The 21,860-nt window shown below is 41.1% G+C and overlaps 2 protein-coding genes and 1 long non-coding RNA gene across 3 annotated transcripts; all 3 read left to right on the top strand.

The window, feature by feature from the left end:
- Positions 1 to 609: 609 nt before the first annotated feature.
- LOC127157617 (uncharacterized) lies at positions 610 to 3,380 on the top strand. The gene is made up of 3 exons (XR_007825957.1): positions 610 to 833; positions 1,821 to 1,933; positions 2,382 to 3,380. It is a non-coding gene; the product is annotated as an uncharacterized LOC127157617 (long non-coding RNA).
- Positions 3,381 to 15,412: 12,032 nt separating this feature from the next.
- LOC127157615 (olfactory receptor 52E8-like) lies at positions 15,413 to 16,407 on the top strand. Its single transcript, XM_051100854.1, has one exon. The coding sequence runs from the start codon at positions 15,416 to 15,418 to the stop codon at positions 16,394 to 16,396; it is 981 nt and encodes a 326-aa protein (XP_050956811.1). The 5' UTR covers positions 15,413 to 15,415; the 3' UTR covers positions 16,397 to 16,407.
- A 3,722-nt stretch (positions 16,408 to 20,129) lies between these two features.
- Positions 20,130 to 21,240, top strand: LOC127157611 (olfactory receptor 1). Its single transcript, XM_051100851.1, has one exon. It carries the CDS (start codon positions 20,154 to 20,156, stop codon positions 21,132 to 21,134), a length of 981 nt encoding a protein of 326 aa, XP_050956808.1. The 5' UTR covers positions 20,130 to 20,153; the 3' UTR covers positions 21,135 to 21,240.
- Positions 21,241 to 21,860: the final 620 nt, after the last annotated feature.

Below are 21,860 nucleotides of genomic sequence, written 5' to 3'. Positions count from 1 at the left end.
GAATAACACCAGCAACACTCCAAACATCATGATTAGAAATCTAACAATTTAATCATGCAATCAATGCATGCATATGGCATCACTATTGCAGAAAGCCAGCTTAGAAGATGTAAAATATGAAAAAAGTCAAAGGAAATTGTTGCTTTACTCTTTTCAGGTATTATATGACTTGCCCACTCATATAGCTGCATACACAGAATATAAACTATATACAAAATAAACTATATACAGAAGGTGAACAAAGAGCATTTACATTATCACTGATCTTGAACGCAGGGCCTCTTAAAACTCATACACTATGGTGCTCACACTACACAACAAGGTTTCTCGACCTCTGTTGTTGTCTTGTCATAGCTGCATGCAAAAAGTACAAAACATTTAGTTTATAGATGCCCTGACCATCAGCGAAAATGTAAATGTTTTCTCAAAAACTTTTGCAAGAAGTTACAGCGAATAAGACATCTTTTTCATGAAGGGACGATCAACTCCCTCACAATGGAATCTTCAAGCAGTGAGGATGATTTTGTTGTCCACTCTCTTCTTAAAAAGTGAAAAAGAAAGGACATGGGGACATAATTGGGTCCATCCAATTATAAGATATATATACACAGTAAAAATAGCTGGGTTATTTTTTTAACCCAATAGATGGGTTACACATATTGGGTCACTGTGTTGGGTTATTTTCTAAAACGTTGGGTTATTTTTTAAACATCGTTGGGTTGTTTTTAATAATAACCCAGCGTTGGGTTTAATTGGTTCCCGCGGCGACAGTTCAAATTTTAACGGACGACGGTGACTGACAACAGAAGAAGCTGCTGCTGCATCAGTATGAGGTGAGTAATAGGGTTTTGATAACTCTTATAACATTATACTTATACGAAGAACGTGAAATGCACTTCAAAATTGAACTGTTGTTGTTGTATGTTGTTTTTTTAACGAAGTTGTAGTTTCCTTTAGTCAGTGTATTGTAACGTTACTGCAGAGAATGAGCTCCATTGTAAACGAATAACTTAACGTTAACGTTACCTTAGCTGTCCCAGTTAGGCCGCTAGCAGTAATAAAGTAAATTAAACTTAGCAGAAAGTTGTAACTGTTTAGAGATGTATTACAGTAACCTAAAGTTAATAATGTATGGTGAAATGTATATAGGACTAACGTTACTTATGTTACTGAAATCACCGTCTACCATTACTACAGGTTTAGTATTATTTTACAGCTGATGAAGGGTTCTAGACGTACGGTTTCTGACTACAGTTTGTTTGGTCGTACTAATGATTATCACATTTAACTTTAAATGGGAAATGGCTAATGCTAAATGAGACATTGGTGTTGATTTGAACCGCGCCGCACGGACCATTCAGCTTCGGTCCAGTATGTAACGTTAGCTCAGCGGCAGCTCAGAGAGATGCGCTCAAATTCAGTTAATTCTCTGTTAGAAAAGTCTAAAAATAATCACATTTTCCCAAAAGAAAGACGTGATGGGAGAAACGAAGCTTTTCAAAGTTTCGAATCAATTAAACGAATTGCTTCGCAAAATGATTCACTGCTTCCAATCGTTCGTGACACAACGGCGACGACTGCTGGTCAAAACAGGGCAAGCGTCAGTTGTTTGGAGCACTAATTGTAATAACACTAAATTTGTTTTTATGGTTTATTTACATTGAATATTGTTATGCATATATTAGAATCGCCTCTACTTACAGCCATTTCTCATATAAAGCTATGACAGATTTGCATGTTTTTTTTTTTTTTAAATGTGTACTAAATGTGTTTATACCACTGATCTATATATAATGACTATTATACTATGTCTATTATAGATCAGTGGTTTATACTTATTTTTAGACATTGGGTTCTTCAGTGAAGGGAAAACTACAACAGTGGAATCTCATACATTAAACATACACATGCCAATTAACTGAAATATTTCAAGGTAAGTAAACTATTTATATTAGTGATCCATATACATTACCAGTCAAAAGTTTTTGGACAGCAAGATTTTTAATGTTTTTAAAGAATTCCCTTCTCTCTAAGCCTACATTTATTTGATCCAGCATTTCAGGGGATCCAATACAGCATTTAAAATAACTGCTTTCTATTTGAATATATTTTAAAATGTAATTGTCCAGTCTTTTCAAAGCTTTTAAAATAGAAAGCAGTTATTTAAAATAGTAAAAATATTTCACAATATTACTGCTTTTACTGTATTTTGGATCAAATAAATACAGGCTTAGTGAGTAGAAAAGAATTCTTTAAAAAACTTTAAAAAAATCTTACTGTTCAAAAACTTCTGATTAGTAGTGTAGGTTTTCCAACAATTATGAAAAAATGTTTCTAGTTTATCTGTAAAATGTTTCTTCTTCTGCTTCATCTTATCACAGAGGAAGGAGTCAATGAAGGAAGTTTTATGCGACCGGATGACACCAGCATTGCTGCACTAACTCCAAGAACTCCTCCCAAGTTTTTAGCATTTTCAACGGTGAAGCAGTGGAACAGAAGACCTTACTACAAGCAGTGGATCTGTGTTTCAAACATTTCTACATGTATGACATCAACTACCCAAAGCTCCTCTGCACCCATTTGCAGCACACTGTCTTTAATATTCCAGGAGTTCTTTCAACACATTACCTCTTCCTTAGAAACTTTGTATTTATTGATCTGTAAAACTTTTTATGTTGCTGATTATCAGCAAGTCCAGCAGCCAGCAGATTTACTTTGTTTTATTATTATTATTATTACTTGTGTTTATGATTTTTTATTTTTGTTTTATTGATAAAGGTTTGTATGTTATGTTTGTTTTATTTGTGCACATTTGTGTATGTGTTGATATAAATAAATATGAATTGATACACATTTATGACCCTGGACAACAAAACCGGTCATAAGTATCATGGGTACATTTGTAGAAATAGCCAAAATTGCATTGTATGGGTCAAAATGATCAAATTTTCTTTCATGCCAAAAATCATTAGAATATTAAGTAAAGATCATGTTCCATGAAGATATTTTGTAAATCTCATAGGTATATCGAAACTGAATTTCTTATTAGTAATGTATTGCTAATAACTTCATTTGGACAACTTTAAAGACAATTTTCTCAATATTTAGATTTTTTTGCACCCTCAGATTCCAGATTTTCAAATAGTTGTTCTATCCTATCAAACCACATATTAATAGAAAGCTTATTTATTGAGCTTTCAGATGATGTTTACATTTAAATACAAAAAACTCGACCCTTATGACGGGTTTTGTGGACCAGTCACATTTGTTGGTTTTGAATTCAGTGTACATCTTGAAAATATGTCAGTTGTGTTTGCATATTTGTGTTCTGAATGTATTATATTTTCACATTCTTGTACACTTATTTTGTAAACATTTGCAGTATGACTGTTTTACATTTAAAAATATATTTGTAAAAAAAATATTTGCATATTTAAATAAACAAAATATTTATTTGAAAACAAAGTAGTGTTATAGTGTATTTTTATTAAAAAATAAATAAATAAATAAATAAAAACTGATATAAATGAATCTAAATAATTAACTCAACTATTGGGTTACTTTTAACCCAACTGGATTTTAACCCAATTCATTGGGTTAAAATAACCCATAGATGGGAAGGTGCTATACCAACCCATAGTTGGGGGTTACTAGTTGGGTTATTTTTAACCCAACATTTTTTAGTGAGTAGAATACTTTTTGTGTGCACCTCCTTATTATGGAGCTGCAGGATTATACCAGGCGATTCAAAGTTTACTTCAGGATGTCAGTAAACATTAACGCTTTGCTAGCGTTACTGGAGCCACATATTATAAAGAAGACCACTAATTTCCGTGAACTCAGTGTTAAAGGACCTTTACAGTGTTTTGTATCGAACCCGATCTGAACTTTTTTTTATGACAGACGAAAGTTTCGGAGGCAGTGTGTAAACGTAACTGACATAACGTGAGGTTGTATTTATTTTTTGATGTGTAAAAAATTTTGGACTGAAATTTAGGCCTCAGTGTGCAATGACCTTGACAATACACAGACTGTTGTACTACACTGTGGACTACTTTTCCCATGCTCCACCTCTCTGATTACGCACACAGCTGCAGCCAGTCACACACAGTATAAATACAAGGCCCCAACTATTATTCTGGGCTGAGCATTGTATTGCATTTAACACTCTATTAATGTTAGCTACATTACAGAGCCTCTCCGAGCATTTCCTAGTTTCCTAATCTGGTTATATGATTCTTGTATCTCACCCTTGTTTGTCTCATCTTATCTTTCTTCAGCCTGCCCTGGATTTATTATTCAGCCTCCCTTTTGTCTTGCCCTCTCTGACTCTGTTCGCCCCTCGTTTGAACTTTAGACTGTTTGAATTTCTGATTTGCCTCGCCCTTTGGGTTACGTTCACCGCCGATCAACACTTGCCTGTCCCTGGATCACTCTTGTGTCTTGCCCTGTTTGTATCTGTTTGCTGGTGTTGACCCTGCCTGTGTTTTGATCATGCATTTGTTAAATAAAAGCTTGCATTTTGATCCTCCCGCTTCAAGTCTTGTTCGCTCCATTACAGAATACTCTGCCACACAAGGATCCAGCAGCTTTTCAGTTGGACACGGCTAGGTATGGACATTGCTAGAATATTAGCCCTCGAGCAGTGCACGCGATCGTTCAAGGACTATAATCAAGAGTATCTAGCATTGCAAATTACTCTGATCTACCAGACTGTTTTTTTTGTGATGGCATTATTCAACCTTTAAAGTCTAAGCCTAGACCCGAGGGTCTGCATTCATCACTCGCTCAGTTTATAGACTATGCTTTGTTGTGCGTTTTCTCCCCATACACTGTGGGTGTTGCGGAGGAACATGACACTGTGTCCGTGACTGAAATGGTGGCCGCACTGGAGCGTGCTCACATAATGCTGGCGACAGCAGAGTCCGTTCACAAAATGGCAGTGACAACAACGCTCCGTCATGTCACTGCTGCCATCCCTGGCCAAATCAAGCTACAGCTGATCTTCCTGAGTCAAGTCAAGTCACAGTTGATCTTCATGAGTCAAGCCAAGCTACAGCTCATTGGAAAGTCTAGTGATGAAAAAGTATTCAGGATGAACAATGGATATATTCTCAGACATCTCCTGACAGCCCCGCTGCTCACCCTCAGTCCACCATCTGTGTGGTGGGTTCGCCGCGGGTCTGCCAGTCTCCATGGGCGTCATGGCTGGAGAATCCCTCGTGTCCGCCTCCAGCCTCTGAGTCCTGGACTCCGCCTCGGCCCTTCGACCCAGCGGCTCCACCCCGGGTCTCAGCTCCCTCGTCTCCACCATCGCCCATCGGTCCACCAGCTCCACCGGGCTTCATCGTCCCTCCAGCTCCACCTTGATTAGTCGTTGTCCCGCCATCGCCTCAAGACTCCACTCCTTCGGCTACGCCTCGTTGCTCCGTCCCACCAGCTCCGTTGGGTTCCTCTCTCCCTCCAGCTCCGCCTCAGTCCTCTGTCACTCTGGTTCTGCTGCGGACCTCCGGATCTCCGCCTCAGTCGCCAGAGCCTCGGGCTCCGCCTTGGCCCTCCGGATCCTCGGTGTCGCCCTGGATTATCGACTCTCCGTCTCCACCTCGGGCTCCACCTCCACCTGCTCCGCCTCCTCCTCGTCCCGGGAGTCCGTCCTCCACCAAAGCATCCTCCTACACTGACTTTTTTGTTACCTTCCCACATCCACTCCTTTGTTTTTGTTTTTCTACGGCACAAGGCCGCGCCTTCCGGGAGAGGGGGGAGTAATGTCACACCCCTGTGGACTGTCTATATTGGTTTATCCCTTCTGTGGCCTTATTTGGTCTTTCCTGTTCCGTTCCTTGTTAATCATTATTGGTTAATCACCCACACCTGTCCTTGTATTGTTAGCATCCCTTCAAAAGTTGTATTCCATTCTGTGTTTGTCGTTGGACCTTAACGTTCTGTTGGTGTGTGTTTTCCCCTGCCCTACCTGTCTGGATGTACCATTTGTGGAGTTTATTAAAGACTGTTTCTTTATTTTAAACCTCAACACTTTGCTTTTGAAGTTTGCTTTCTGATTTTTGAAGTTGACGGAGAAAATACGATTGAGAAAATATGAGTTTTTCGACACACCCTACCTGTCTTGAGCCAGAATACACAGAGTTCAGGGAGAGCAAGGCAAGACAAGCATTTGAGAATAAAAAGTAAATTGTATTTTTTTTGTATGAAAATTCTTTCTCAGTTGTAATCATTTACAACCGCATTTGGAGCCGCATTTAAACTGCATTTTGAAAGTTCAAAATCAGGGCACCATATCAGCCCATTATATGAACAAAAATGCTGAAATGTTTTCCTCAAAAGACATAATTTCTTTACGACTGAAGAAAGAAAGACATGAAACATCTTGGATGACAATGGGGTGAGTACATTATATGTGAATCTTTGTTTTGGAAGTGGACTTCTCCTTTAAAGCACCTTGATGTATTTGTTTCTTATAAACATGGACTGGAGACATGGACTCCTTATTCCTTTAACAAGCAGTTATCACTTTCCTTTTAAAGATTGGTAAGCCTATTCATCTGGCTGTCTTTATGATTATATAGTTGCATTGTTTTATTTGATTTTCCTGACGTCGTTTTTCCTACTGTCCAGGAAACAGCAGAACAGACCTACAAACCAACAGCTGAGAACCACTGTGATGTTAAATTATGATATTTGAATCACAAATTAAATAATTAGCCTTTTAGGAGCCACTTAAAAACAATTAATATTCATTACTGTACTGTTGTAATAGTATCTCAGGGTACTGTTAAAATCCAGAGGGAATTAATCTGTTCAGTTAGTGCAGTTATTCCCACAAATGCAATCACAGTTCAAAGACACACACACACTTAGTTAAGTGAAACAAATAAAATAATAACAATAAATGGCAGTTGTAATTTATCACAAGTTTGACACAAAGGAAAAAAAGATGACAGTCAATATATGCTAGAATTAAAGACTCTTTATATCAGTGGATATAAACTTAAATTCTGATGCTTAAATTTTAATGTATTTGTTCTGATTTTCTCTTCCTTATTGTTTGATTTGATTTTGACAGCCAGAGTGAAATTTTATCTTATAGAGCCCATCCTGATAGAAGGTTATTAAAAATAATTTAGATTCTTAAAAAATAAGAAATAAATAAAATAAGCATATACAAACTTTTAACTAGTAGAAAATTATTTAGCTATATATTTGTAGGCCTTCATAGTAAATAATCAGAATATAAGGGAGATGGTCATTCTTCTGTTACAAAAAAAATGTGTGTATTGCTTTGTCTCTGTCACCCTCTTCTGGTTATATTTGGGCTGTACAACACACTAGCAGGTGATTTGTATTACTAGAGGTAATCCATGTTATTAAAAGGCCTTTTAAATGATCATGTTTGTGGAGTGCCTTTTCTCAGTTCCAGAAATGTCATCTGAGTCTATTCTGAGAATTTATTTATTTAAAATCCATCCTGGAAACAACTGACATTGTTGTTACAAAGATTTACATTTTGGTTTATTTACATTACAATTCTTTTTTGGAATTGAGTGTAATTCTGCATGTTTTCTAATAAACAGATGAATAAATAAACAAAAATAAAATAAGGGTGTGTTCACACTTGTCATGTTTGGTTCGATTAAAACAAACTCTGGTGCGATTGCTCTGTTAGTGCAATTCATTTGAGTAAGTGTGAACAGTGCCATCCGAACCCTAGTGTGCACCAAACAAGCGGGCCGAGACTGCTAAAAAGATGGGTCTTGGTCCACTTCCAAATGAACTGTGGTATGGTTTGAATGAAATATGAATGCGATGTGGACCAGAGACTTCTAAACGAACCAAAAACAGAAAGTAATGACACGACGTGACGCTATGCAACATGATTCCTCGCAGGGAACAAGCATTGTTTCCAAAACAAAACGAGCAGAGAACAAACATAGAGCAACGAGGAGGTAAAGTGCTTTTTATGAGCTCTTTGTGAGTTTGCAGATAGTGATAATAAAATCATATACACCCAACGAGCGTGCTTAGTCCAGCAGATGGCAGGTGTATTTGGCTTAAAGCGACCGATCAGTGAATGGGTACATTGATGTAATACACACACAGCGCCGCTTTAAGTTGAATGCACCTTTACCTTTTGTTTGGAGTGTTCGGTGAGTTCCGTCATGAAATATACGTCATTCAACCCGACCAATCAGGTTGTGAACGTATCACTATGCCTTTAGGTTCGGTATCTTTAGGTTCGCTGTCAAAAATGCCAGTATAAACGCTAAGCGGATCAAGACCAAATATATAATTTTCCTTTTTGGTCTGGACCAAATGAACCAAACGAACTGAACCACAAGTGTGAACACATGCTGTTGCCACTAGTGTGCAATGAGCCTTGGGATAGTAGGGGCTGCGAAAGACACATTTATTGTATTCTTTGTGGTTTGGTAATCGAAGGCCGCATTTCAAGGCCTGAATTAGAACACAACAATGAACCCAAAAACACTGAAAGATATGGATTTTAGTCGTCTCAAACTTCCTGTACTGTGATGTAATTTTCAGAGCACACCTTCATTGCAATCTTCACAGCCACATGAGAAGTGCAGAAACTGTTTATCTGACAGTGAGCAGCACCAAATTCATGATGCCTGACATGTCTGATCACAGATTTGGTCTCATATCAGGATAATAACGCACCATAATGCTGCGGTCATTAAACACAGATTTGATTTTTCCAGAATATTATTAATACATCCATTTCTTCACTGCTACAACACAACACACCATAAGGGCTTTTATTTATTCCCTCTAGACTGTAATAATAGTATCTAAATTGTAAAAATAGTATCCTGAGATAAGTAACATAATGAAACATTTATTGTTTTTAATTATTTGACCCATAAAAGGCTATTTTCCTGTATCAGAATATAGTTATATAATGCATATTTATATGTATTGCAGCAACATTTAATGAGGATTAAGAAAATTACAGTATGCTGATGCTGACCTTTCTAATCAAAAAGATTAAATCATTAATAAATGTATATTTTCCACTACTGCAAATAGCTTTTGTATTCATGGTGAAACTGTCACACGTACCAGATCACGTGAGGTCACGAGGACCCGGAAGTAACTTCACGCAGGTATTTAAGCAGGAAGCAGGTGTTGTTTTGCACCAGACATTGAGTTCATGCTCGACTCCACGTCAGGTCCCATCTTCATCTCTACTCACGTGAGTAAACTCTCTGCTCTTCGGAGCGCTTATTTACCTGTCTGTGTGCGTGTGAGAACGCGGATTTCTTGGTGGAAATCTCTACTCCTTGTCGGAGCGTTCTCAGACCAACTGCATGATTTACCTGCTCACTCGTGCACTTCCGCATTTGAGTATTCCGTCACGCTACAAGGGGACTCATCTCGAACCTTTCATTTCTTGTCCAGCCTCCGTGACAGAATGTCTGGTCCCGAAATGGTCCCGGCAGATCTGGAGCAATTGTGGGGTGTGATCCAGCAGCAGTGGGGGGAAATCATGAGTCTGAGGCAGGAGTTGGTGGGGCTTCGGGCGGAGGTCAACGCGCTTCATGCCGAAACCGCGGGTCTTCGGGCGGAGTGCGGGGTTCTCCAGTCCGACCTCACCGCCCTGCAATCGGACTATGATGACCTGGCTGCTGCGCAGATTGCCCCCGCAGAACCAGTCCGTCCCGCCCTTCAACCTAAGATCGCACTTCCGGATAAATGGGATGGGTCCGGAACCCGGTGTGATGTATTCCTCACTAACCTGTCACTTTTGTTTGAGTTCCAGCCAGCACGTTATCCATCCGACCGCAGCAGGATCGCTCTCCTCATCTCCCTTCACACCGGGCAGGCAGCTGAGTGGGCTGCGGCGGTCCTGAAAGCTGACGGGATCGCTGCCCACTCATATCCCGAGTTCACCACCCAGCTCAGGGCCGCCTTTCAACACCCTGAGAGTGAAGTGGAGGTGGATTCCCGTTTATACCACCTGAAGCAGGGCGAGTGCAGCGTCAGCAAATACACAATGGATTTCCGTACACTCGCCGTCCAAACACAATGGAGTGACGCGGCGCTCCGCACAGCCTTTTATGAAGGACTGTCCACCCGTCTGAAAGACGAACTGGCTGTGCGTGAGCTGCCGGCCACCCTGGAGGGCATGATCCAGCTCGCCCTCCGGGTGGATCAACGCATGGGTCACACTTCTAAACGTCTCTCTCATCTTTCCACAGGCTCCACCCTCCGTCACCGCCATCTGGATCAACCCTTCACCCACGCTGTCGCTGCGCCATCTCCTCCTCCACCGGCCGCTCCAGAGGCCCACTCATCAGGAGCCGGGGAACCCATGCAGATAGGGCGCACCTCCCTGACGGCAGCGGAAAGGGCTAGACGCTACCGCGAAGATCTATGTGCCTATTGCGCCTCCCCAGATCACCACCGTGCAATCTGCCCTTTGCGTACGGGAAACGGCCAGACCAGGTGAAGAGGGGGAGGTCTTCATCTGGTTCCGCTACCATCAAATCCTATCCCGCTGTTTCCCGGCTGCTCCTTCAGGTATCAATCCTCATGGGCCACTGACGGATCGTGACCACCGCATTTGTTGACTCAGGTGCGGCTGGGAATTTTATCGATCAGGCTTATGCTGCCCAATTGGGGATTGAGACTGAGGTGTTTTCCCAGCCTTTAAACAACACAGCCATCGACGGTCGCCCCCTCAACTTCAGCCCCGTCACTCAACGCACCAAAGAACTTCACCTTCAAATCGACAACCACTCTGAGAAGATCCATTTCTATATCACCAAGATCACCTCACCTCCTATCATCCTGGGACACCCGTGGCTCATCACACACGACCCATTCATCTCCTGGACCACCAACCGAATTGTCCACTGGGGGGCGACCTGTCAGGAGCTCTGTCTCCAGGCGAAGGCTGGGACGTGTTCAGGGGAGTCCGAGGTTCCCGATGTCAGCCTGGAGAGCATCCCCGTTCCGTACCGCGATCTGGCCGAGGTCTTTAGTAAGAGACGTGCCGCCCTCCTACCACCTCATCGACCCTACGATCTGGCTATTGATCTCGTGCCGGGCGCGGTACCACCCCGCGGCCATCTGTACTCCCTGTCGGCCACCGAACATCAGGCGATGGAGGAGTACGTGGCTGAAGGACTTCGGGCCGGCACTATCCGTCCTTCCAGCTCCCCGGCGGCCGCGGGCTTCTTCTTCGTGAAGAAGAAGGACGAGGGTCTCCGCCCACGTGTTGACTATCGGGGACTCAACCAGATTACCATCAAGAACCGTCATCCACTCCCTCTCACTAACACCGCCCTGGACGCCCTCTCTGGTGCCCGTTTCTTCACGAAACTGGACCTACGGAGCGCTTACAACTTGGTCCGCATCAGGGAGGGTGATGAGTGGAAGACGGCCTTCATAACCCCCACTGGTCACTACGAGACCCTGGTTATGCCGTTTGGTCTGTGCAACAGTCCATCTGTATTTCAACAATTCATAAATGATGTTCTCCGGGACATGCTGGGTAGGTGGTGCTATGCTTACTTGGATGACATCCTCGTATATTCGAAGACGCTCGAGGAACACACCCAGCATGTCCGAGCAGTACTCCGGAGGTTGCTGGCCCATCAGTTGTACTGTAAGTTGGAGAAATGTGCCTTTCACCAGCACACCACCACATTCCTTGGCTTCGTAATATCTTCTCAGGGTGTGGCCATGGATCCCCAGAAGCTGGAGGCTGTGCGCTCGTGGCCCCTACCCACGTCGCTCAAACAGCTGCAACGTTTTCTGGGGTTCGCTAACTTCTACCGGCGATTTATCCAGGGCTTCAGCGCAACTGCAGCACCTCTGACTGCTCTTACCAAACCATCACGCGGAGAATTCCAACTCACACCTGAAGCCATCCAAGCCTTCAAGAAACTGTGTCTCCTGTTCACCACCTCTCCGGTTCTCATCCATCCCAACCCGACTAAACCTTTCGTTGTTGAAGTGGACGCTTCCGATGTGGGCGTAGGGGCGGTCCTTCCACAACGCGGTCCAGACGAGAAACTACATCCCTGTAGTTTTTTCTCGAGAAAATTCAATTCCACACAGCAGCGTTACGGGGTAGGGGACTGTGAACTGTTGGCCATCAAGTGGGCTCTGGAAGAGTGGCGTCACTGGCTCCAGGGCGGCAGCGACCCATTCACCGTCTGGACCGACCACCAGAACCTCACCGTCATCCGCCAGACCAAACAGCTTAACCCCAGGCAGGCGCGGTGGGCTTTATTCTTCGAGCACTTCCACTTCCATCTCTCCTACCGGCCCGGCTCGAAGAATGCCAAAGCGGACGCCATCTCCCGCCAACACCAACGAGACACCACCTCCTCGGAGCCCGCGCCTGTCCTGCCTCCTCACATCATCTTGGCTCCTCTCCAGTGGGGGTTAGAAGAGAGAGTCACGGTCTGGAACCTCCTCCACCGGAAACCCCCGCTGGGCGACTCTTTGTGCCCGACCATCTCCGCAAAGAAGTTCTCCAGTGGGGGCACGATTCCACATTGGCAGGACATCAGGGGGTCCAGAGGACCATCTCGTTTATCGGCAGGGCGTTTTGGTGGAGGACGTTGAGGAGAGACGTACAGGAGTACATCTGCGCTCGCTCCAAGACCACCAACTCACCATCTACCGGCGAGCTGCAGCCCCTCCCCATCCCCAAACGCCCCTGGAGTCACATCTCGGTCGATTTTGTCACTGGACTCCCTGACTCGCAAGGCAAGAACACCATCCTGACCATTGTGGATCGCTTCTCGAAGTCTGTGCACCTGGTGGCTCTCACCGGACTCCCCTCTGCCAAGACCACCGCGGAGCTTATACTCGAGCACGTAGTCCGCTTGCATGGGTTTTCCAAGGACATCGTCTCGGACAGAGGGCCCCAGTTCACGGCCAAGTTCTGGCAGGCCTTCTGCTGTCTGGTCGGCACCACCACCAGCCTATCGTCCGGTCACCATCCTCAGACGAACGGCCAGACGGAGCGGGCCAACCAACAACTGGAGCGCTTCCTTCGATGCTTTGCGGGTGAACATCAGCGCTCCTGGGCGCGCTACCTCGTCTGGGCCGAACTATCTAATAATCTGCACACATCTTCGGCCACCAATCTAAGCCCTTTCGAGGTATGCTACGGGTACCAACCTCCGGTGTTCGAACATCAAGAACCGGAGGTTGATGTCCCGTCCGCCCAACAGTTGGTCCGCCGGTGCCGGCGGCTTTGGAATCACGCCCGGACTGCCATTCAGAAAGCCAACCAACGCTACACCACTCAACACCGCCGCCGGCACCCTCCGGGACGATTGTTCCATGTCGGTGACAGGGTCTACCTTTCCACCCGCAACATCAATCTGAAGATGGATTCTAAGAAACTCACTCCACGCTTCATCGGACCCTACAAGATCACTCACCGATTAAACCCTGTCACCTTCCGGCTCCAGCTGCCTGCTTCCCTCCGGATCCATCCTGTATTCCATCAATCTCAACTCAAACATGTCTTCTTCTCCCCTCTGTCTCCCCAGGTCACTGCTCCTCCCCCGGTCCGGATCATCGACGGTGGTCCTGCGTACACCGTCCGGCAGATCCTTGACTCTCGAACCCGTGCCGTGGCACCCAATACCTCGTCGATTGGGAGGGCTACAGTCCGGAGGAGCGTTCTTGGGTCCCCGGGCGGTTCATCCTGGACCCCACTCTCATCCAGGACTACTGTCGTCGGGTATCCTCCGTTCCGGGACCGTCGGGTGCCGGTCCTGGAGGGGGGGGTACTGTCACACGTACCAGATCACGTGAGGTCACGAGGACCCGGAAGTAACTTCACGCAGGTATTTAAGCAGGAAGCAGGTGTTGTTTTGCACCAGACATTGAGTTCATGCTCATCTCGAACCTTTCATTTCTTGTCCAGCCTCCGTGACAGAAACTTTTGGCAAGAGTTGCATCATCTTTGATTGAAAGATCAAGAGTGTTTATATCTCAGGATAATTATGTTTGTCAAAGTTCACCTGTTAATCAGCAGCACTCATGATTGATGACTAATTATGTGTTGACACACAGGAGACCATGTACAAACATCTCTGACACCTGGGAGAATCCTGTCTCCCATCACCTTGAGTACTGTAGATCAAAACATCATTAAAAACAGTTTTGTGTAGAAGAGGAATGACCTTACAAAACCACTTTATTAACAATTTATATTTTCAATTTGTTATATCTTTTGGTGTAATACGTATAATAATTGAATAATAAATTGAATCATAAAAGCGTGCATGCAACAGTGTGCACATAAAAAAATGCCAAAGCTCAATGCCCTTAATGCACACTAAACCCACACTATCTAAAATAATGCTTTAGAGTGGTATTTGCATAGAGTGGTAAATGCATCCCATTGTGCATCATGTTCAAGAGTTTGTGTGCTCTGAAACTGCACTCTAAGTTGCAATGTTGCACTTCGACAATATCATAAGTTACCCCTAATGTTTATATGCCAAGTGTTTGTTTGGTTTATATTATTGGTATAAATGTTTGTTTAAAGATTATCTAGATAGCATAAGATTACTAGTCTAAGTTCCACATTAAGAAGAAACATTTTCATATTATGCTATCCTGTCAGTATTCATGCTCATAATTCCCATTTCCGACAAAGAACCTCCAGTAAACTTCCGCATTCTCTCTCTGTACCAGAGCTGCCTCAGACATCGCATACTCTAAATATGAAGTAATCATGTAAACATACCTTGAGATTCACAAAGAGACGTACATGCAAAGTCAGAATTCTGGGAAGAAAAGGACACAATTAGGCCTACCAATTTTGTAGGGAGTAATGGAAAACTAATATAATAAATAGTGTACTTATCACTCCCTGAAAGCAGTAGATTGTTTATTCTTATAGTTACTGTATATTCTTGAGTTACTGTAATATACTGGACATTATTGAAAACACAAAGGGCAATTCTGTGGTCTGTTCACAGACTAGTGAAAAAATCTATCAAAACTAAAGCAGTGGCCAGAACATTTCTTTCAGCATTGTAGAATTACATCATTGCATTGTCTGAATCTCTCAAGAGATGAATCAGAAGATATATTTGGATTCAGTGACACAATTGCCCAATGATCTTTACAACATAAGAGAATAAGGACAAATCACAGCTGAATAATTTCATTCAAAGCAGCTCACAAGTGTTCATACAGTCACTGTCATTGTTTGCTCTTGCTCTGAAACTTTATGTATACAGGTCTGTATTTATGTAAACTTTACATAAATGTATAATTTCAGCATTTGAAAATAGGTGTTAGAAGAGTAAGATGACAATTTTGTGAATTCCCTTAATTTTGTTTATGTCTTCATGTTAATTTCTGTTTTCTCCTTGTTCAAAACATCAAAGCTGCCATGAGTTCTTTAAATGCAAGTTTTGTCCAGAATATGTCTATTGTTCATCCTGAATATTTTTTCATCATTGGACTTTCAGGTATACCGTACATCAGTTATTACTATATTTTTTTATTAATCGCATATTTGATTGCTGTAATTGGGAACTCTATAGTCCTTTTCATTATAGCTCTTGAACGAAGTCTGCACAGTCCAAAGTACATTGGTGTGTTTAACTTGGCCTTGGCTGACCTTGGTGAAACTAATGCACTAATTCCTAACATGATGAAGATTTTTTTTTCTGACTCACAGTACATGTCCTACAATGCTTGCTTGGCAAATATGTTTTTTGTGAATTTCTTTATTACTGTGCAAAGTGCCACTCTTGTTGTTCTGGCATTTGATCGCTTCATTGCAATTTGCTTGCCATTAAGATATCATGCAATAGTGAATAACACTGTCATGTCTTTAGCGTTTATAGTATTATGGGCGTTTAACACTTCTCTGGTGGCTCTGGCAACATCTTTGATGACCCGACTTTCAATCTGTAAATCTAATGTGGTGCAGAGTTATTATTGTGATTATGGACCAGTGTTGAGGTTGGCATGCAACGACAACAGCATTAATATGTTTTTTACAAATCTCATCGCAGCTATGTTCCTTTTAGCACCATTGTTCATTATATTCCTGTCATATGTGGGCATTTTTTTTGCCTTAAGTAAAATTACAACTTGGGAAGCACGGTTAAAAGCACTGAAGACTTGTGTTTCTCACATGTTGCTGGTTGGAATTTTTTTTCTACCTGTAATATGCATTTTCATTGCTTCATCAATTACTTCTCTCACTCCCAATGCCAGAATCATCAGCACATCTCTTTCATTTACTCTTCCACCAATGTTAAATCCCATTATTTATGTTTTAAACACAGCTGAAATCAGAGTCTTACTTCAAAAACTGCTTAAAAACAGAACTGTGCCAATTAGAAAGAACATTTCAAAATGACTGTAATGATTGTTTGTGTTCTTTCACCATTAGGAATTAGATGAAAATTAAATTTATTTTTTCATAAATGTTTTTAGATTCATTCCGTGGAAAATAAGTGTACGAGCAGAAAATTGTTCAGTTCACTCTGCTACACTCCTAACATGTAGAGTGGGCGTTATGTGAGACGTAATGTATGTTGGTGAACAGCAGTGATATGCTGTACATTTACTTATGAATATATTTTAATTGTATGTACTGTGTTCTTAATTACGGGCTGCAAGACAAAACAACAAAACTGAAAATTGTATACGGTTTTTTAATTAATTTTTTTTGTGAACAGTGCTGATGTATTTCAAGCTACCCTAAGATTTCATCCACCCAAATGCTTTTAACTGTCACGTTTGTTCATTTTATGCTTATATCATTCAAAAATAATGCAAACCAAGGACCCATTTTCCACATGAGTATGTCTGAGATCTGCTAATAAGGTTCTTTTTTATTGTTTCTCTGTTGCGATGTCTAAACTTTTTATTTCTGTATTTGCTGTACAATAAAAAGTAAATGCTAAACATGAACTAAGACATCAATTTATTGATGAAGTTTAAGGTAATCCTGTTTATCAATAAAGAAGGTCTGGACATAAACTCTTAATTTCTCAAATTTTGTTATTATCTCATTTATTGAGGGGTAACCTCTCTAAAAGTATCATACATTAAAGTGCCCCTATTATGCCATTTTAAAGGTTGCTAATATTGTTTTAATAGACTCCCAAAACAGGTTTACATGTATGCAAGGTCAAAAAACACTTTTGTCAAAAAACGTTTTCTCCAAAAATAGATTTAATTTTACCCCATTTCTAAATGATTCATAAAGGACTTGTGTGAAGCAGTTCGAAGAATCAGTCTCTCTAAACCCCTCCTTTCCGTGATCCCTCACTGCTGTGATTGGTCAGATGGCGCAGTCCTTTATGATTGGTCTACCGCGTATGCATGTCGGTGAACGAAACACCCATTGCCATAACTGAAGGTGCGTTCACACCATATCAGAATTTCCGTAATTACAAGTTGGAGATTCCAACTTGTAAAAAGCGTTCACGTCCTTGTAGAACTTGTAATTACAACTTGTGAACTGGGAGTCTTCTGAGAGCTACGACTTGTACCACATGACTGCTGTACCACCTGACCAACGTAGGCTTGTTTAGGCGTTGATAGTGCTGCCATAGAAAAGCATGAGTCCGAGTCTGAGGACGTGAACAGCTCCGAGTAGAACGTCACATGTTGTCATTTCGAAATTACAGTAATTACGATATGGCGTGAACGCAGCATGACTTACAGCCCTGGATACTTGTCAATACTTAGAAAAGATGGCATCGATTTTACCATACCAATTCGAGCCAGAGTCTGATGATGAAACGGCTGAAGTGGCTGATCAACAAGTTAGCACGGTCTGCCATGGAAAGTGCTTGCAATATGCTTATGTAAGCGAACCGGGCACACCTTTATGTTGTATACTTCAGCATGGTATATTGCATTAAGGCGGCTTTCACACCGAACGCGGAAAAGGCTGCGCAGCGGAAAAAGTTCATTTGAACAACTCATTTGAACTTTGTCCGGCGGAAGAAATTGAAACGAATGGGTTTCATAGCACAGCGCTTTCCGCATTCGGTGTGAAAGCTGCTTCGTGCGCCATCCTTCATCATTACTCCAACTAATGAGACAGACAGAATTGTCAGGCTACAGTGGGTCCACAGCTGAACAACAGAACTACAAAAGCGTGATTTAGCCGATTAGCAAGACATGTGCAGGGTTGTTACACAACATAACATACACAACTACGTATTTTGAATGATCGCTAGAAAATACAATCTTTGTAGATTCATCTTTTGGAAGTGAATATAAAACAATTTTACTCACAGCGTAGGATACAGTGTCTTCTGTATAATGTACGTGTAAATTTCCATGTGACGTAAACTGCATGGAAATGTTACAGTTTGTGGGTGGGCAAGTTGTTCGCGACGTAGAACGTGGGCGGACATTATGCAAATGTGTTACTTCGTGACGTGTGGCCGTAACAGAAAAAGATTCGAATTCCTGACGACTTGTTCAGGCAAATGTGAGCCGACTCTTTTTTTTTTTTGATAGACAATAACTTTATTTATCGTGCACTGTCGGCTTCACAACTTTGCAGATAGTTTATGTTCACATACAGCTACATGACACTCCATGAAAGATCATATTTGAAAAGGCATAATAGGAGCACTTTAACACATGATTAAGGGAATATGTTGGAAACAACACAATGACAGCTGGGTCAGTTTCTGGGTGAGCCTGTAGGAATAATACCAGCAACACCCCAAATGTCATGATTCATCATTAATAATATCATGCAATGCTATTCAGCTAGGCTCCTATAGCCTAAATAGCCATTGTCATGTTTTGACTCAACTATTTAACTTATTTTTATTTTACTGTGTCATATGGAAAACCACTACTAGCACAACAGATCCACAAATGGACACAGGAATTCAAAAACAGCATTTAAGATTAAGTTGCTGTGGCATTGTTGCAGGCCTTTCTAAGCCTCTGGGCCCTATGCACTTTTGCTCCTGTTGTGACACCCTCTGGTCTCAACCCCTATTGATTACAAATCTAACAATCCAATCATGCAATCAATGCACGTGACATCACTATTGCAGAAAGCCAGCTTTGAAGATGGAACAGTAAAATATGAAAAAATAAAAGGAAATTGTAGCTTTACTCTATTCAGGTATTACATGGCTTGCCCACTCATATACTGTAGCTGCATACACGGAGGGTGAACTAACTCCAGGATAAGGCCAAATGTAGCCTAATATTAGTGTGATCTATTACTACACACATTATAAATCTGCTTTTTAGGCAAGTACCTCGTATGGCTGTCTGTCTGACCTCGTTGTAACCGACTTGAGTGGGCAAATGCTCACATTCAATGGTGTCTGGCACTTTGGAGAGGTTTTTTTTTCACGGATGAATCCCGGTATCCACTGTACAGTTAGTGGAAAATAAATAGAAATCATGATGCTGTCTTTACTTCTAAATATGAAGTAATCATGTAAACATACCTTGAGATTCACAAAGAGACGTACATGCAAAGTCAGAATGGGAAGAAAAGGACACAATTAGGCCTACCAATTTTGTGGGGTGTAATGGAAAACTAATTACTTATCACTCCTGTTACAGCCAATGCATGGACAAACATTTGTAAAGATTGTTTATGTCTTGTAGTTACTGTATATCCTTGAGTTACTGTAATATAATGGACATTTATGAGAACACAAGAGGCAATTCTGTTGCCTGTTTGCAGACTAGTGAAAAAAACCTATCAAAACTAAAGCAGTGGCCAGACGTTCATTTCAGCATTGAAGTATTACATCATTGCATTGTCTGAAATCTCTCAAGAGATGAATCAGAAGATATATTTGGATTCAGTGACACAATTGCCCAATGATCTTTACAACATAAGAGAATAAGGACAAATTACAGCTGAGTAATTTCATTCAAAGCAGCTCACAAATGTTCATACAGTCACTGTCATTGTTTGGTCTGGCTCTGAAACTTTATGTATACAGGTCTGTGATTGAAATATTAAGCAAAAACTTTACATAAATGTATAATTTCAGCAATTGAAAATAGGTGTTAGAAGAGTAAGATGACAATTTTGTGAATTCCCTAAATTTTGTTCATGTCTTCATGGTAATTTCTATTTTCAGCTTGTTCAAAACAAACACAAAGCTGCCATGAGTTCTTTAAATCTAAGTTTTGTCCAGAATATGTCTATTGTTCGTCCTGAATATTTTTTTATCATTGGACTTTCAGGTATACCGTACAGTAGCTATTACTATATTTTTTTATTTATCGCATATTTGATTGCTGTAATTGGAAACTCTGTAGTCCTTCTCATTATAGGTCTTGAACGAAGTCTGCACAGTCCAAAGTACATTGGTGTGTTTAACTTGGCCTTGGCTGACCTTGGTGAAACTAATGCAGTGATTCCTAACATGATGAAGACTTTTTTTTCTGACTCACAGTACATGTCCTACAATGCTTGCTTGGCAAACATGTTTTTTGTGAATTTCTTTATTACTGTGCAAAGTGCCACTCTTGTTGTTCTGGCATTTGATCGCTTCATTGCAATTTGCTTGCCATTAAGATATCATGCAATATTGAATAATACTGTCATGTCTTTAGCGTTTATAGTATTATGGGTATTTAACACTTCTATGGTGGCTCTGTCATCATCTTTGATGACCAGACTTTCATTCTGTAAATCTAATGTGATAGAGAGTTTTTATTGTGATTATGGACCACTGTTGATGATGGCATGCAACGACAGCAGTATTAATGTGTTTATAACAAACCTCATCGCAGCTATGTTTCTTATAGCACCATTGTTCATTATATTCCTGTCATATCTGGGAATTTTTTTTGCCTTAAGTAAAATTACAACTTGGAAAGCACGTTTAAAAGCATTGAACACCTGTGTTTCTCACCTTTTGTTGGTTGGAGTATTTTTTATTCCTGTAATATGCATTTTCATTGCTTCATCAGTTAGTTCTCTCACTCTGAATACCAGAGTCATCAGCACATCTCTTTCTTTTACTCTTCCACCAATGTTAAATCCCATCATTTATGTTTTAAACACAGCTGAAATCAGAGTCTTAATTCGAAAACTGCTGACAAACAGAACCATGCCAATTAGAAAAAACATTTCAAAATGATTGTAATGATTGTTTGTTCATTCACACCTATACGAAAAATTAAATATATTTTTTCATGAATGTTTTTAGATTCATTATGTGGAAAATAAAACTGTAGCAGAAAATAGTTAAAACTCTTCTACACTCCTAACATGTAGAGTGGGTGTTACGTTTATTTATTTATGAATAAATCCATCTGATTTTTTAAAGTGTGTGTATGTAGTGTGTTCTTAAAACAAAAAAAGTAGACTGAAAATTATATAAGGCATTTGACTGAATTTTTGTGAGCGATTATGACATATTTCTTGTTAGGTTTCATCCACTCAAATGCTGTTAACTGTCATGTTTGTCAATTTCATGTTCATATCATTCAAAAACAATGCAAACCACAGATCCATTTTTACATGAGTATGTCTGAGATCTGCAAATAAGGTTGTTGATGTCGCTCTGTTGCGATTTCTCAACTTTTGTTATTTCTGTATATGCTGTACAATAAAGAGTAAAAGCTAAACATGAAGATATCAATTTATTCATGCAAGCTTAAGGTAATCCTGTTTATCGAGGAGGTCTGCACATAAAATCTTAATTTCTCAAATTTTGTTATTACCACATTTATCGTAAATTGACAAATGAATAAGGGAATATGTTGCAAATAGCACAATGACACTGAACTGGGGTAGTTTCTGGGAGAGACTGTAAGAATAACACCAGCAACACTCCAAACATCATCATTAGAAATCTAACAAT

The sequence above is a fragment of the Labeo rohita genome, unplaced genomic scaffold (genome assembly GCF_022985175.1).
Source record: "Labeo rohita strain BAU-BD-2019 unplaced genomic scaffold, IGBB_LRoh.1.0 scaffold_113, whole genome shotgun sequence".
NCBI lineage: Eukaryota > Metazoa > Chordata > Actinopteri > Cypriniformes > Cyprinidae > Labeo > Labeo rohita.
The sequence above is the reverse complement of the archived record's forward strand: the minus strand, read 5'-3'. Positions and strand labels throughout refer to the sequence as shown.